At 37.7% G+C, this 16,310-nt stretch overlaps 2 protein-coding genes and 1 long non-coding RNA gene across 7 annotated transcripts in view; all 3 read left to right on the top strand.

Annotated features, from left to right (window-relative positions):
- Positions 1-707: 707 nt before the first annotated feature.
- On the top strand, positions 708-4,926 carry LOC139961197 (uncharacterized). Its single transcript, XR_011790786.1, has 3 exons — positions 708-897; positions 1,551-1,675; positions 4,835-4,926. It is a non-coding gene; the product is annotated as an uncharacterized lncRNA (long non-coding RNA).
- A 918-nt stretch (positions 4,927-5,844) lies between these two features.
- LOC139961305 (plexin-A4-like) lies at positions 5,845-12,750 on the top strand. The gene is made up of 3 exons (XM_071960431.1): positions 5,845-6,030; positions 7,791-8,899; positions 12,478-12,750. The coding sequence occupies exons 2-3, from the start codon at positions 7,865-7,867 to the stop codon at positions 12,748-12,750; spliced, it is 1,308 nt and encodes a 435-aa protein (XP_071816532.1). The 5' UTR covers positions 5,845-6,030; positions 7,791-7,864.
- A 93-nt stretch (positions 12,751-12,843) lies between these two features.
- Positions 12,844-16,310, top strand: part of LOC139961177 (plexin-B-like) — a 45,808-nt gene continuing 42,341 nt past the window's right edge. For 4 of the 5 annotated variants that reach the window (XM_071960164.1, XM_071960166.1, XM_071960165.1 and 1 more), the window contains exon 1: positions 12,845-13,257. In XM_071960164.1, the coding sequence (XP_071816265.1) occupies positions 12,970-13,257 (288 nt within the window). In that variant the 5' untranslated portion in view covers positions 12,845-12,969. Of the gene's footprint in view, positions 13,258-16,310 lie in introns of all 5 variants that reach the window. The other variant, XM_071960162.1, reaches the window with a different exon arrangement.

The following is a 16,310-nucleotide window of genomic DNA, read 5'->3' as shown; positions in this document are numbered from 1 at the left end:
TTCCATATATATATGACAGGTCGAAGAAGAAATAGAAAAAAAATAGTAAATGTGTACTACGTGCGTTCCAGCTGCTAAGTAGGTTACAGCAAAGATATTCACCTTCGGATGAAATATCTTTGGTTACAGTCTTAGGGTAGCATACGCCCATTAAAAGCCCCATTGACTTACACACTAAATCACAAAAGTAATGTGGTCTCTAAGTCTAGATAGAAGTTTTCACTAGCTAAACGCTACCCATCACCTGATAGCTGACAAGTTGGCCTTTCATGGCACCATCAATTTTCCGTACCATGACCGTGAAGATTTTTTGCTATCCGAGCCGGAAGTTTTCGTCACTTGTAAACAAACCTCTTCACTCAGTGGTAAACAAATTTCCTACGCTGCTCCTGGGAGGCCTAAAGGGGTCTCAAATTGCCTCAATTGACCCAATTTTCCCACCACATGTACTTCCATTCATGCTCTTCAACATGCAAGCCACAAAAAACCAGACTATGATTGATAACAGGTAACAAAAGATGTTCTCCTGCTGCTTTTTGGCACTTTTCCTGAGATAGGAGAACAATCGAGCGGATTGATATAGACTCTAATGGGAGTATGCCACCTTAGAGCAGAATATACAACGAGGTAAATGATTCATTTACCTCGTTGAGAATATAAGAAATAGAGGGCGGACTGCCCAAAATAACTGTGCCACACCAGCATAGAGACCCCGCCGCCATTATCAAATCGGGCAAGTTGTGAGTGTCGTCTGCTCACTGTTTACGTTCAACACACAGTAATGTTACTAACAACTGACCAAACTGTCGCTAGTTGTTCGCAGAAAATGCCCGAATCCTGTATTGCATTCGGTTGGACCAACCGGAGAAAGTAAGGAAGTGGTATTTCCTTTCATAAGTAAGGATCTTTGCATAATGTCATATGTGTGAAGTCTCGTTAAAGTTTAAACAACATTGTCGAGTTTGGCTAGGACTACCCAAACTTCAGTGCTAGTATTCGCGATCGCCCAGGCCAAGTTGTAACCAATTAGGCCTATACATCGCCAAGCCTCAATACAACTGTGCATCACGCTGTCATACTCATAGTCATACTAGAGTCATAGGTCCAGTTCAAAGTTGTAGACTAGACGTGCCTTTCCAGAGTTCCTTCCTCCATGGGACGTCTATTCTCAAACTCACTTCAAATGAGAATTAGGCTATAATTATAAACAAAATCTGCAATTTGGCCTAGCCTAAGTGTCACATTTTGACTTTTCAGTTATCTAGGCTAGGTCTATGAATTTATGATACCTGTATCATAGTCAATCCAAGTTAAAACATTAAACTGAATCTTCATAGAATAGAGTGTAGCTTCCATAATGGATCAAAGAAAATTTATTATGCCCTAGGATTGGCCTAGGCATTATAAATTTATAATCATCACTAGTGAAAAAAATAGCAAACCAAACATAGCATTATTTTTCATAAATGGTTGCTTACTCTAACTTGCTTCTTATAAATAGTTAGAGGGAAGTATTGAAATCAAAGGAAATGCCAATTTATTTTCACCAGGCTACCTCTTCGCAATGCAGCACTTCTGCATAAGTGGCTAGCAACTATTAGCCGGGATTCCTTCGAACCAATTGCTCATCATGTGATCTGCAGTGAGCATTTTCTGACGGAGGTCTATGTGAGAGGTACTATGTTTAATAATTATAGCTTCTAAGCCTCTTTGATTTTGTGTTAGCTTCTTTTTCCTTCATTCTTTTCTTCCTGGTTATCTCTTGCATTTTTCCCTTCAGTTGCTCTTACCAGCTTTTTCTGTGAGTTTGTGTGCTATTGATTCTTAATTGCCCTGTGTTCCTGTTGGTTATTCTATAAATAATTCCAGAAAACCTGTTCTTAGTTAAAAACTTATCATTTTAAATTGTTTTGTTCTGGCTTGTTACCTTTTGTGCTCTAACTGTAGTAACTTTATTCACTGCATGTTTTCATTGAACCATTTATCCATTTATTCATATATGATCATGGGCGCAGATCAGACGGGCAGTCAAAGGGCATCCGGCGCCACCCATGAAATTTTGCCCTGTGGAATTTTAGACAACCTATAAAGGTGTTTTATTTTCATGCTCACCCTGCAGATATTTTTACCCCCGAGGAATGTTCCCTCAATACCTGATCTAGCTATGGGGTTAATGGGGAGGGGACACTGAGAATATTGGGGGCATGACAACAGGCTGGTGACTGATGAAACTATATGCTGTGTCTAAATAATCCTTATGAGGACCTTATCATATGCACCCATGTATATGATTAGTTTCAGAAGTTATAGTTGATTTTACTTCTTGTTCTGTAATGTGTTTACAAACCTGTAGCCATCATTTATATGCATGCGGTATTTAAGTACTTCATAAGTTCCTGTTGTGTGACTTTTCCTGTTGCTTTCTGTGCTCCTTCAAATACTAATGACCTTACCAAACATTGACATGGCCACATTTACTCTTTGAAATAGGGAATGCATGTACATTTTGGATGTGGGGGTATGATGTTCTGACCCTCAGAAACTATTATAAGCCCAAAATGGTGTCTTTGTCTTTTCAGTTTCTAAGTGTCATATCAAGCCAAATTCAACCCTCTATTTTTCCTCTCATGGTATGAAATAAAATGATAAACAAACGCCACTGATTTTGCGACTCATATCAGTTGTTTTTCACTAGTTATGCACTTTGCAGAGTGAGGAAGTGGGAGAGTGAGGGGGAGGGCACGGATAGAAAATCTTTTGAAAATGCCATTTCAATAAATCTCGGCATGCCTGTGGTAAAATGGGTTTATCACTTCTAATTGATTTGTATACTATAACCCATTTGTGCATGCATTCCCCCAGCATTGTAGATTGATTATCAAAACAACGTCGATTCAGGAACTGAAATTCTTTCAATATTAACGTCAAATAACTTTTGTTCTCTCTCCAACAAGGAGGACAGTGACGTCCTGCAATTTGACACCACTATACATCCAATGAACTGATAAAGTCAATTCAGTTGGAAGTGTTCACTCCGTCTGCGACTCGTTGTTCTCTGACCTAAGAGAACATTTTCAAGAACAGGGCCTAGCATATGAGGATGAACATGTCCAACTACAAGTAGTAGACATGTCAGCAAACTTTTCTTGCGAACTGGAACTGTACTGTTTCACCATGGACGTTTGTACACGGAAAGGTTTCTCATGGAAAACCAAGCATTAAAGAGACATCAGCTGACAAAGACTTTTCTGTTCATGGGTCAATAGGCTGACCTCTCCCTGCTTTCCCCAAAAGATGGATTTTTTCCCCTAGACATTTCTGGTTTTAATGTCTAATAGAGCATATTTTTTTGCGCTCGGCGGTGACTATTGAAATCGTGGACACAATTTTGGCTTTGGCACCCCCTCCCAATCCAAAAAGCTGGCTACACCCCTGATTATATATATATATATCTATAACATTGTTATAATTATTGCTATGGAAAAAGGAAAGCAGTCACCATTTGCATACAGAGTAAACTTTTTGTGATTGAAAGATCTTGACCGTAAAAAGTAAACGCCTGGAATATTTCGCAAAATGTGAATAATCAGCTGCGGTGATGTACTATAGTTTGTTTCATGAAGCAAGGAATAGCCGCTATTTTCATATGGATTAAATTATTTAAGAAAAGGGAAGATCTTTACCGTAAAGTGTACCTAATTACTCCATGAAAATTTGTATGTGGAACATTTTCTTGAAAATGTGGATTATTCGGAAATATGTTCCGCCATAGGCCTAGTATAATATAATTTCTTCTGTGGATCAAAGAAATTTAACGTACATGTCACCATACCATAACAGATTAAATTCTTTGGGAAAATTCCTACAGATTTACTAACGCTGAGGTAAGATAAATTTCATTTTTTTAATTTACAAGGGCTGTGGATCATTTCTCCTACTTATTTTGGCTTTTGAATGCAAAACACAGATAAGTATCCCCCAAAGTTTTGTAGCTTAGGTCATACAGCTTGTACATATACACGCACACTGTTGTGTTTTGCCTGGTTTGGTAATGGGGGACGCTTCCCCATGGCCGCACAGCGGCTTTGCGTTAGCGGTATTATGAGTTATATTCTGTTCTATGGTTACAGTCTAGTATCTGGTAGTGAATGTACGTCATGCACAAGCGCTTGCAATATCTGTCAGTCGAGCTGTTCTCTTAATATGTGCTATGTCTCCTCTCTGCAAGTGAGTTTTCATGAGATATTTAATGTTTCATACCATAACTTCAACCAGTTTGTATTAACTTAAAGATGTGTTACAACTCGTGTAACAATGTCACAAAATAGTATTAGTAAGTGTAATATTGTACTACTACAGTACTACTACTACTACTACTAGTACTAGCCTACGTTAGGTCATCGAAAAGCAGTTATTCGTCGTTAAATATGTCAACGAAGGGTCGTATGTTGCAGGGCTTGTGATCTGTGGTAATATTAACATTCAAGCAGGCTGCGTTAGTCAAGTACAGCAATAAGTGTGTTTACAAAAATGTTGATCACGAGGACTTGGAGCTACGGGCAGTGAATTACACTATTTAGCTAGGCCCACTGTTTCTTTACTGTTTAACTTGCTGGGCGCGCACCTAGCGTGCAAACAATCACAGCCTGAGAGTAAGGTGCCACAAATTTTGTCACGTAGGGGATTTCCCTATATCAGTTTTTTTTCCTCCAGGATTAAAGTTTGTTTCTAAATGTTTTAAGACTGGAAATTACTGGTGAAATGAACAAATGCAGCTTGCTTTATCTGCCAGTCGAGCTGTTTGCCTCATATGTTCTCCGTCTCCTTTCTGCAGCCCTAAGGGCATCCATCCCGGCAGAAGCCCCAACCCATGGGACGCTGGTGTAACAACACAATTACTTATCAAGTGGTACATTCTGAAAGGTATGTAGACTATAATTTGGGTCATTAATTAGAGTTGGTCTAATTGAAGGTTGTGTTAATCTTTAACATTGGAGGGGGAGGGGTGGGGCAGGTATACACCCTCAACATTCCCTTGGATCCATGCCTGCCTTGTCTGATATAAAACATGAGGATGTTTCAAGTTCATTCTATGTGTACATATCATAAGATATTGCACTTTCTTATACTGATTGTGGCTTAAGTAGAGAATCTTCACATGCTTTAAAAGTCATTTAATCATTATCCAGCCGGAGATCTGCCCTTGTGACCTTCGATTTTTTACTGAATGTACATATAATTACTATTGAATTACTGCCATATATTGCCAAATATGATTCATAATTTAGTTTAGGAAAATATGCACTTGTGAGGTTTTGCAGAAGCCCAGTTAAGGTACCCTCCTCCCTGCAAGCACCTATCAAAATATGTTACTTGAAAGAATAATTCTTTAATTCCTTGTTAAATAAATGAGAAAGGAAAAGACAAACTTACCTCAGGCTCAGTGGTGAAGTTTGATTTAGTCGTCACTCACACAGTCCTGGTAATAATGCAAATTTCTGTGATAAGATGTCTGTTTGCAGGATGCTGCTTGTACCATGGAGTTGAAACAGAGAGTTATCTAATATCGATACAGAACATTATAGTGATAAATTCAACTTCTATTTAAATGTCCCGTCAAGAATGTAGCGAATAGGCCTATACTAGTGTGTTTGGGGTGTGTGTGTCTGTGTGTGCATACTATCACTACAGCTAATGCATGAATGCTCGATCACAATGCTTATTCAGAGATGTTTCTGTGAGACCTCTGTTATTAACACTTAAGTTTGCAAATATTTTGTTTGCAATTTTCACACTTGAACCTTCGCTCTATATGTATGTACCATTTACTTCCTTATAAAACTTATTTCGGATACCGGCTACTGTACTTGTATATGCAACCACAGACAAAAGTAACTGGTTTCCTATATTGCTGCATGCACCATTTCTCATTGGTGGTTCTTTTCAAGGGCAATTGCAATAACTGGACACTTATTATTTCTTAGCCAGCTTGGTTATTGCAATCAGTCAGCACAAACAATTGTTGAATTGGTGAGTACAACTAAAACAAGCTCAAGAGAGACTTTGTATTTTCTCCTCCACCACAAAACGGGTGGTAAGATTTTGTGTTGCTCTAATTTCCTATGTCTATTCCTATTACAGATAACTGAGACGGTCCTCTGCTTAACTGTAAGCTCTTTGTTGTTTGCACCACTTTGCTGCTTTGTAAACTCCCCTCATCAATTTGTTTGTTTGTATGTTTGTGTGTATGTCTTTAAATATTACTAAGATGATATTAATGTAAAGCTGACTAGGAACTAAGATTACTAAATGAGACGGTAAAGATATGTGATATGCACCTGTTAGTGTTACTCTTAAGAATCATTAAAGGTCTGATAGAGCTTAACTTACTGATCATTGCCTGATTTCTGATTTGAAAATTGCCCTTTAGTAAGACTAGCGTTCATTATTCGCCACTGGCCACTTCTTCACCTTTCAAGGAATATTAGCCTGTGTGTTACATAATCAATATGCCAAGCCTTGCAAAGGAAAAAACGTGGAAAGTCACTTCCTCAGATCAAATTTCTGGCCATCTACCGGCGAGAGCCTATTAAAATGCAGCAAGAGGTAATTTTGGAATCACTTTTGACACATACTGTCCTGAAGTCACTTGTGATCATTTGGTAGTGTGTAGCTAGTCTCAGAAGAATGTATAAATTGATCAACCGCAATTGCAATGCTATATGTCCTGTCATCATTGTTCGAGGGCCCAATTGGCAAACCTGATTAGCTTCTTTTGTTTTCAGAGGCAAATCTGCCAAAATCAAATAAAAACATAAGATAGCTTGAGAGAAATGTGCAAGACCCTAGTATCAATCGAAAGCACTGCAGGGGCCTTTCTCTGGGCAGTACAGGAAATAGATACGGAAAAATAGCTTGCTTTGTGAAACAGAAAGGTACACTAGGCTGTTCATACTAGGGTCTTAACAAAACTACCAGTACCTATCACTAGCTACCTGTTACCACATATCAGGGAGCTGCTATTCAGATGGTATATATGTTAGCACGCATGAACTTGCAGAGTGTGTCATAGCTTAGACCCATTTGTGTGTTTCCATATCAGAAGGGCTGTACAGATACTTGGTAGTTATTGTTCATGTTTAGCCAGCTGGGTAGTGTAAACTATTTGTTCTGCTTTAGCGATATTGTGCAGGGTGATATGCAGCTGAATCAAAATTATTCAAGTTGCACATTATGAGTGTAATTTTACACCAATCTGGTTGTATAAATATAACACACTTAACCAATGGAAATAAAGATAGAATACCTGAAAATAGAAGCTGTTACTATAATCTAGCAAAATTCCCAACACAAAGAAAGATGGTACTGAGAATACTTTGCAAATATTTGCAAATGAAATGTCGATACTACATAATGTACATGAACTGGCAATTGGTGGGAAACAATGATAAAGGGTGGGGGGGGGGGCTTATTGTGATTATAACCACATAAATAGATCTAACACAGTACTTAGTAAAATTGAGGGTTGTACGATAATGTTGTAATGTTACATCACCAGGTCATATGGATACAAGAGTTACAATCAGGTTATCCTGTTACAGCTTTCACAAGTTTTGATTCTCCATTGTGGGATGAATCATATGGCTGCACTTGTTGCTACATGCTGCTGCAGTGGTGTCAAAGCTCAAAGGTAATTTGCTTACATCTATATCTTATATCATTACTATAATAACATCTCATAAAACAGAAATGTAACTTTCTTGGATTATTTTCTTTCTTTTGTTTTACAGTGAGACATGAATCTTTTCTGCATACTAGTGGACATTTGAGATTACATAGCTAATGTACCAGATCATATTTCCAAATGGAACTCAAGTGCAGGACTGTCTTCATCTTTTTATACATTTTATACTTTTTCAAAGGAACCAAACATTTTTGTTTTGGGTCATTGGATGCCTACAACTTAAATTCCTTTCCAGTTAATTCTGACTCCAGTTTGAATCATTTCACTGTGTCAGAGGATGGAAGTAGCATTTATATCGGAGGAGTGGGGAGACGGTATTGCCTATCAAGAGACTTCAGTGAACTGACCAGTGTGAGTACTCAAGATAATAGTGGAAATAATACCAACAAGATTTTACCTATTGTACCTCAACCAGTGGACAAATTAATTTCATGTGGATCAGGTCTGAATGGAACATGTCAGCTTCGGAATCTGGATGACTTGACATATACAAAAGATGAAACTCTATCTTTCCTCAAGGTGACTGAAGATCAGAATCCAGCAATCGGTTTGGTGGTTACTCATCCAGCTGGAGTTGATGTTAACCTCGCCCTCTATGTTGCTCAGAATATCAGAGGAGCATCACCAATATCTGCCAATTGTTTGTCAAGATCAGATAGAATGTGCCAGATGGGTGATAATAGGAGGACAAATCAGATTGGAAGCAATGTATTGGACAACTTTTTGATCAGATATGTTGCCTCATTTTCATATGATAACTACACTTACTTTTTTGCATCACAGCTACAGGATGCAACAGGTAACAGCCAGCCAAACTACATTGTCCCTAAACTGAGCCGTGTGTGTCAAACAGACAGTTCATCAACAATGGATGGTTTTACTGAAATCACTTTAGAATGCAGAGGGGTTAATAACACTCTGTATAGCATTGTACAATCATCCCAGGTAGTGGATGGTCAACTCTTTGCTGTATTTGTCAAGAATAATGAAGATGAATCTTTTGACCTAGCTAGTCAGTCTGCTCTCTGTATATATGAGATGAAGAATTTGATTGAAAAGTTTGAAGATGCAACAATTGACTGTTCCTGTGTTCGAGATGGAGGATCAATTTACAATCCCAGCAATTACCTGAATACTGCTCAATGTAGACTGGTGGTAAGTATAGTAATATACTATATTGTGGTAAGTATAGTAATATACTATATTGTGGAAAGTATAATAATATACTATATTGTGGTTAGTACAGTAATACTATATTGTGTAAGTTACAATATACTATGTTGTCAAAAGTATAGTAATATACTATATTGTAGTAAGTATAGTAATATACTTTATCCTGGTTAGTATAGTAATATACTTTATTGTGGGAAGTACAGTAATATACTGTATTGTGGTAAGTATAGTAACATACTTTATTGTGAAAAGTATAGTATATCCTGGTAAGTATAGTATCACATAGATTCAGATTACTCTATTAGTTTCTCCTGTTCATCTTCATTAAGCTGACATAAACTAACAATACAATATGGTAGTTCCTTCCTTGGGGTAGCGTTCAGGTTCATCTGGCAAAAATCACTACTGTAGCTTTTTCCCACTGGTGCTTCTTTTGTTGGCTGTTTTGTGTGGTCAGGGATTTGTCTTAAGCTTTGTTTGCTGGAGAATATAAATTGATGAAGGGAAGCTTTCTACACAGTGTTACTCCAGCTTCCTCTTTGTGATACACTTGCTTTACTTTATTACTTTGCATTTTACTATTTGTGGTAAGTATAGTAATATACTATTCTGTGGTAAGTACAATAATATACTATATCGTGGTAAGTATAGCAGGCGCGTATCCAGGGGGGGGCGTTGGGGGCACGCGCCCCCCGGGTAGGAAAAAGAGGAGAGAAAAAAGAGAGAAGAAAAAGAGAAAAAGAGGGGGAAAAGAGGAGGAAGGAGAGGAAAGAAGGAAAAAGGAAAAGAAGAAGGAGAGAAAAGGAGAAAAGGAGGGAAAGAAAAACGCCTAGACACCGGGAAGAGAAAGAGGAACAGTCATAATTACAGCTCTGATCCCTATTATATACACAGGGTAGCCAGTGACGGATCAAGGATTTCGGAGGGGTCGTGCGCTCAGCTTACCCCTTACACCGACAACTCCATTTTTGACGTTTCCATTTTAACTATCTCACTAATGTATATATATATATACTATATATAGTATATCATGGCGCATGTGTGTATGGACGCCTTAAACAAATTGTAAAAATTGTGATGTGACCAACGGTGGCTGGTCTTGAACTCGACCGAGTCGTCGGGTAACATGACTTCGGTATTAGCCCAGGATCTATATGCGAACTGAACTAGACATATGTCTTTCTATTCAACACTGTCATGCAGAGTTAAAATGTTATACAACGCGAACTGAATGCTAATTCTTACCCCACCCCTAGTACCGTAACTCATACAATGAATCTAAAAATAAATTCCGCATGCGATTTGAGAATTGAGCACATTCCCTGTGAATATCATGTAGTGGATCCAAAGGCGTATCATTGCCGGCGAGGGGTGGGGGGGCGGGGCGAACGCACCCATCACTTCTTGAGATTGTTCCCATCTGCATGAAAACGCGCGCCCCACAACCCTACGCCCACCCCTCTAATCGCTTCCCAATGAGTTACAAAACCAAACCCATCGTATACAAAAGTCTACTTGGATTATATTTTCCCTGATTTTTTTCTGCAGACGCCCAGGCATTTCCCCAAACTTAATTTTTAAGCCACGAGATCTAAAACTTAAGGAGGTATGGGAGCATCATTGGGTCTGGGAAATGTTGTTTCCGGCGATCTGGGAGGAGTATTTGCCAAAAATTTCTTGTACGCTATGGGCAAACCCATGGTCGCGCTCCGCTTAGATAGTATCAGAGAACAGACACGCGTCCCCACCATTACCCAAGACTGATCTGCGCCCTTGCACCAATATGTTAACTGTGTCTGAATTTTCGAAATTTCCCCGACAAACATTCATAAACATGGAGGTTTTTCTGTATTGGCTGTCCTCAGATGAAATTTTGTGCAACATTATGAAATTTTCTTGTACGCTGCGCGCCAAACGATGGTGGCGCTCCGCTTAGATAGTAATTCGCGCCCCCCGGGTTACGCGCCTGTATAGTAATATACAATATTATGGAAAGTATAGTAATATACTTAATTATGGTAAGTATAGTATTATACTATATTGTGGTAAGTATAGTTGTATACTATATTGTGAAAAGTATAGTAATATACTATATTGTGGTCATTATAGTAATATACTATATTTTGGCAGTGAAGCTGTTACAATGTAGGTCAGATGAGGTCCTAGTGAGTCAAATTCCTTCTTATGCACCAATCATACACAGTTAGTTATTCACAATTCCTTGTACACATTCTACATATAAAAAATGAGAGATTAACACCCATTGTTTGGGCACATTGAAGTAATAAGAAACTGATTTTAAGTTTCTTTTTCAAACTGTAGTTTAATTGCGATAATGTATCATGATTTAAAAGATCTATAATTAACAATAAAAACCGATCATTACATTGATATACTTCAGTGTCATAGCAGGCTGGGCTTAAGAGCAGGTGCATAGCTAGACTTGTGTTTTAATGGGGGGTTCTTCTACCGGGCAGGAATGACCTATATTTTTTAAAGAAAAACATTTTTCTGACAATTTTATTTTGAGGTGGCCTTACACACTTGGAGGCCTGGTATGAACCAGCAGTATGAACCAACTGTTTATATGACATCAAGACACACTACAGTAAATTTTCATACCAAACTTACATGTTTAAAAGATATGGAAATCGTAAAAACGTTCTCAACAGCAGGCAAATAGACAACAAAAATGTCTATCCAGAATATACTAGATTGATATTCATACTGTTGTCCAAATGATCTTGTTAAAGTACTGTGAAAACTGCTAACATTCCCAGGTATGCCATCATTGAATATTATGTATACAATAACTATAGAAATTCATTACAATCAAATTCAGTTTATGACAGTTTTCAAACATTTTAATGTGACAAAATTTATCTTACCATTATGATTGATGCATTAAACAAACAAAAATGTTTGCAACCTATATACATGCAGTTAAAGTTACAACAATAACAGTGACCAAAGATCTGGCAAAAATGTTTTTAGTTCAATGATGTTAAAATGTAACAAATTTCTTGTTTTGCAGAAACACAAGAAATCTTTTGATAAATTTATGTTTCCCACTGTTGCTAAACAGCTGTTTGCCTTTGATTCAGATAATTTAGGTAACCTGATATATTGAATTTAAATCTTGAGATCATTATGAAAGCAGGCACTCATGGCAAGCTGATTTGGTATAGCAGTTGTTGCCTTTGGTAACAGATTATTTTGAAGGGCAGTACAGTAAGCAGTAGGGGCACCAGCAGCAATTTGCAGTCTGTGCCATCGGTTAATTTGAGCCGTGGTAGTAAGGAATGCCAAACGTATGGCATACTTCTAATCATTACCTTAGACATTACATACTTTTTTAAAGATTTCTTTTTAAAGACTCAAAAATGTATCTGCTATGCCATAATACAAAAAACTAACAGCTGTCTCTGTTCAAGTACACTTGACTGATAGCCAGCATATTAACACTGAAAAGAACCCAACTGCTTTCAAATATAGAATCAACTGCAGGTAGTGACATCCAATATGTCGTTTCAGCTGATGTTATGTAACTTCTTTCCTAGGGAGGAGAAGTTCAGTGTAACCTATTAGGTTCAATACTACCATGTTCTACCACTTCATTAGCAAGATATCCTGAGAGACATGCACACCTAGGTCCTATCCCAGGAGAGGTTGTCTTTGAACATTCAGGAGAAACATTTACCTCTATCCTGGTTACCAAGACCATGGTCCAGACTGCTTCACAGAACGTGGCTTTCATCCGTTCTCAGGAAGGGCATTTACTGAAGGTGAGATGGCTTGATGACATTCTTCATACAGATGATTTTTTAACTTAATTTGTTTTTACTTAATTTTAAGTACATAAACAGACAATAAGAATATATATTGAATAGACAAAATATATATGTATATACAATAGATATGTTGCCTCATTTTCATATGATAACTACACTTACTTTTTTGCATCACAGCTACAGGATGCAACAGGTAACAGCCAGCCAAACTACATTGTCCCTAAACTGAGCCGTGTGTGTCAAACAGACAGTTCATCAACAATGGATGGTTTTACTGAAATCACTTTAGAATGCAGAGGGGTTAATAACACTCTGTATAGCATTGTACAATCATCCCAGGTAGTGGATGGTCAACTCTTTGCTGTATTTGTCAAGAATAATGAAGATGAATCTTTTGACCTAGCTAGTCAGTCTGCTCTCTGTATATATGAGATGAAGAATTTGATTGAAAAGTTTGAAGATGCAACAATTGACTGTTCCTGTGTTCGAGATGGAGGATCAATTTACAATCCCAGCAATTACCTGAATACTGCTCAATGTAGACTGGTGGTAAGTATAGTAATATACTATATTGTGGTAAGTATAGTAATATACTATATTGTGGAAAGTATAATAATATACTATATTGTGGTTAGTACAGTAATACTATATTGTGTAAGTTACAATATACTATGTTGTCAAAAGTATAGTAATATACTATATTGTAGTAAGTATAGTAATATACTTTATCCTGGTTAGTATAGTAATATACTTTATTGTGGGAAGTACAGTAATATACTGTATTGTGGTAAGTATAGTAACATACTTTATTGTGAAAAGTATAGTATATCCTGGTAAGTATAGTATCACATAGATTCAGATTACTCTATTAGTTTCTCCTGTTCATCTTCATTAAGCTGACATAAACTAACAATACAATATGGTAGTTCCTTCCTTGGGGTAGCGTTCAGGTTCATCTGGCAAAAATCACTACTGTAGCTTTTTCCCACTGGTGCTTCTTTTGTTGGCTGTTTTGTGTGGTCAGGGATTTGTCTTAAGCTTTGTTTGCTGGAGAATATAAATTGATGAAGGGAAGCTTTCTACACAGTGTTACTCCAGCTTCCTCTTTGTGATACACTTGCTTTACTTTATTACTTTGCATTTTACTATTTGTGGTAAGTATAGTAATATACTATTCTGTGGTAAGTACAATAATATACTATATCGTGGTAAGTATAGCAGGCGCGTATCCAGGGGGGGGCGTTGGGGGCACGCGCCCCCCGGGTAGGAAAAAGAGGAGAGAAAAAAGAGAGAAGAAAAAGAGAAAAAGAGGGGGAAAAGAGGAGGAAGGAGAGGAAAGAAGGAAAAAGGAAAAGAAGAAGGAGAGAAAAGGAGAAAAGGAGGGAAAGAAAAACGCCTAGACACCGGGAAGAGAAAGAGGAACAGTCATAATTACAGCTCTGATCCCTATTATATACACAGGGTAGCCAGTGACGGATCAAGGATTTCGGAGGGGTCGTGCGCTCAGCTTACCCCTTACACCGACAACTCCATTTTTGACGTTTCCATTTTAACTATCTCACTAATGTATATATATATATACTATATATAGTATATCATGGCGCATGTGTGTATGGACGCCTTAAACAAATTGTAAAAATTGTGATGTGACCAACGGTGGCTGGTCTTGAACTCGACCGAGTCGTCGGGTAACATGACTTCGGTATTAGCCCAGGATCTATATGCGAACTGAACTAGACATATGTCTTTCTATTCAACACTGTCATGCAGAGTTAAAATGTTATACAACGCGAACTGAATGCTAATTCTTACCCCACCCCTAGTACCGTAACTCATACAATGAATCTAAAAATAAATTCCGCATGCGATTTGAGAATTGAGCACATTCCCTGTGAATATCATGTAGTGGATCCAAAGGCGTATCATTGCCGGCGAGGGGTGGGGGGGCGGGGCGAACGCACCCATCACTTCTTGAGATTGTTCCCATCTGCATGAAAACGCGCGCCCCACAACCCTACGCCCACCCCTCTAATCGCTTCCCAATGAGTTACAAAACCAAACCCATCGTATACAAAAGTCTACTTGGATTATATTTTCCCTGATTTTTTTCTGCAGACGCCCAGGCATTTCCCCAAACTTAATTTTTAAGCCACGAGATCTAAAACTTAAGGAGGTATGGGAGCATCATTGGGTCTGGGAAATGTTGTTTCCGGCGATCTGGGAGGAGTATTTGCCAAAAATTTCTTGTACGCTATGGGCAAACCCATGGTCGCGCTCCGCTTAGATAGTATCAGAGAACAGACACGCGTCCCCACCATTACCCAAGACTGATCTGCGCCCTTGCACCAATATGTTAACTGTGTCTGAATTTTCGAAATTTCCCCGACAAACATTCATAAACATGGAGGTTTTTCTGTATTGGCTGTCCTCAGATGAAATTTTGTGCAACATTATGAAATTTTCTTGTACGCTGCGCGCCAAACGATGGTGGCGCTCCGCTTAGATAGTAATTCGCGCCCCCCGGGTTACGCGCCTGTATAGTAATATACAATATTATGGAAAGTATAGTAATATACTTAATTATGGTAAGTATAGTATTATACTATATTGTGGTAAGTATAGTTGTATACTATATTGTGAAAAGTATAGTAATATACTATATTGTGGTCATTATAGTAATATACTATATTTTGGCAGTGAAGCTGTTACAATGTAGGTCAGATGAGGTCCTAGTGAGTCAAATTCCTTCTTATGCACCAATCATACACAGTTAGTTATTCACAATTCCTTGTACACATTCTACATATAAAAAATGAGAGATTAACACCCATTGTTTGGGCACATTGAAGTAATAAGAAACTGATTTTAAGTTTCTTTTTCAAACTGTAGTTTAATTGCGATAATGTATCATGATTTAAAAGATCTATAATTAACAATAAAAACCGATCATTACATTGATATACTTCAGTGTCATAGCAGGCTGGGCTTAAGAGCAGGTGCATAGCTAGACTTGTGTTTTAATGGGGGGTTCTTCTACCGGGCAGGAATGACCTATATTTTTTAAAGAAAAACATTTTTCTGACAATTTTATTTTGAGGTGGCCTTACACACTTGGAGGCCTGGTATGAACCAGCAGTATGAACCAACTGTTTATATGACATCAAGACACACTACAGTAAATTTTCATACCAAACTTACATGTTTAAAAGATATGGAAATCGTAAAAACGTTCTCAACAGCAGGCAAATAGACAACAAAAATGTCTATCCAGAATATACTAGATTGATATTCATACTGTTGTCCAAATGATCTTGTTAAAGTACTGTGAAAACTGCTAACATTCCCAGGTATGCCATCATTGAATATTATGTATACAATAACTATAGAAATTCATTACAATCAAATTCAGTTTATGACAGTTTTCAAACATTTTAATGTGACAAAATTTATCTTACCATTATGATTGATGCATTAAACAAACAAAAATGTTTGCAACCTATATACATGCAGTTAAAGTTACAACAATAACAGTGACCAAAGATCTGGCAAAAATGTTTTTAGTTCAATGATGTTAAAATGTAACAAATTTCTTGTTTTGCAGA

Source organism: Apostichopus japonicus, chromosome 20, assembly GCF_037975245.1.
Source record: "Apostichopus japonicus isolate 1M-3 chromosome 20, ASM3797524v1, whole genome shotgun sequence".
NCBI classification, from domain to species: domain Eukaryota; kingdom Metazoa; phylum Echinodermata; class Holothuroidea; order Aspidochirotida; family Stichopodidae; genus Apostichopus; species Apostichopus japonicus.
This window is presented reverse-complemented; position numbering and strand designations above follow the sequence as displayed.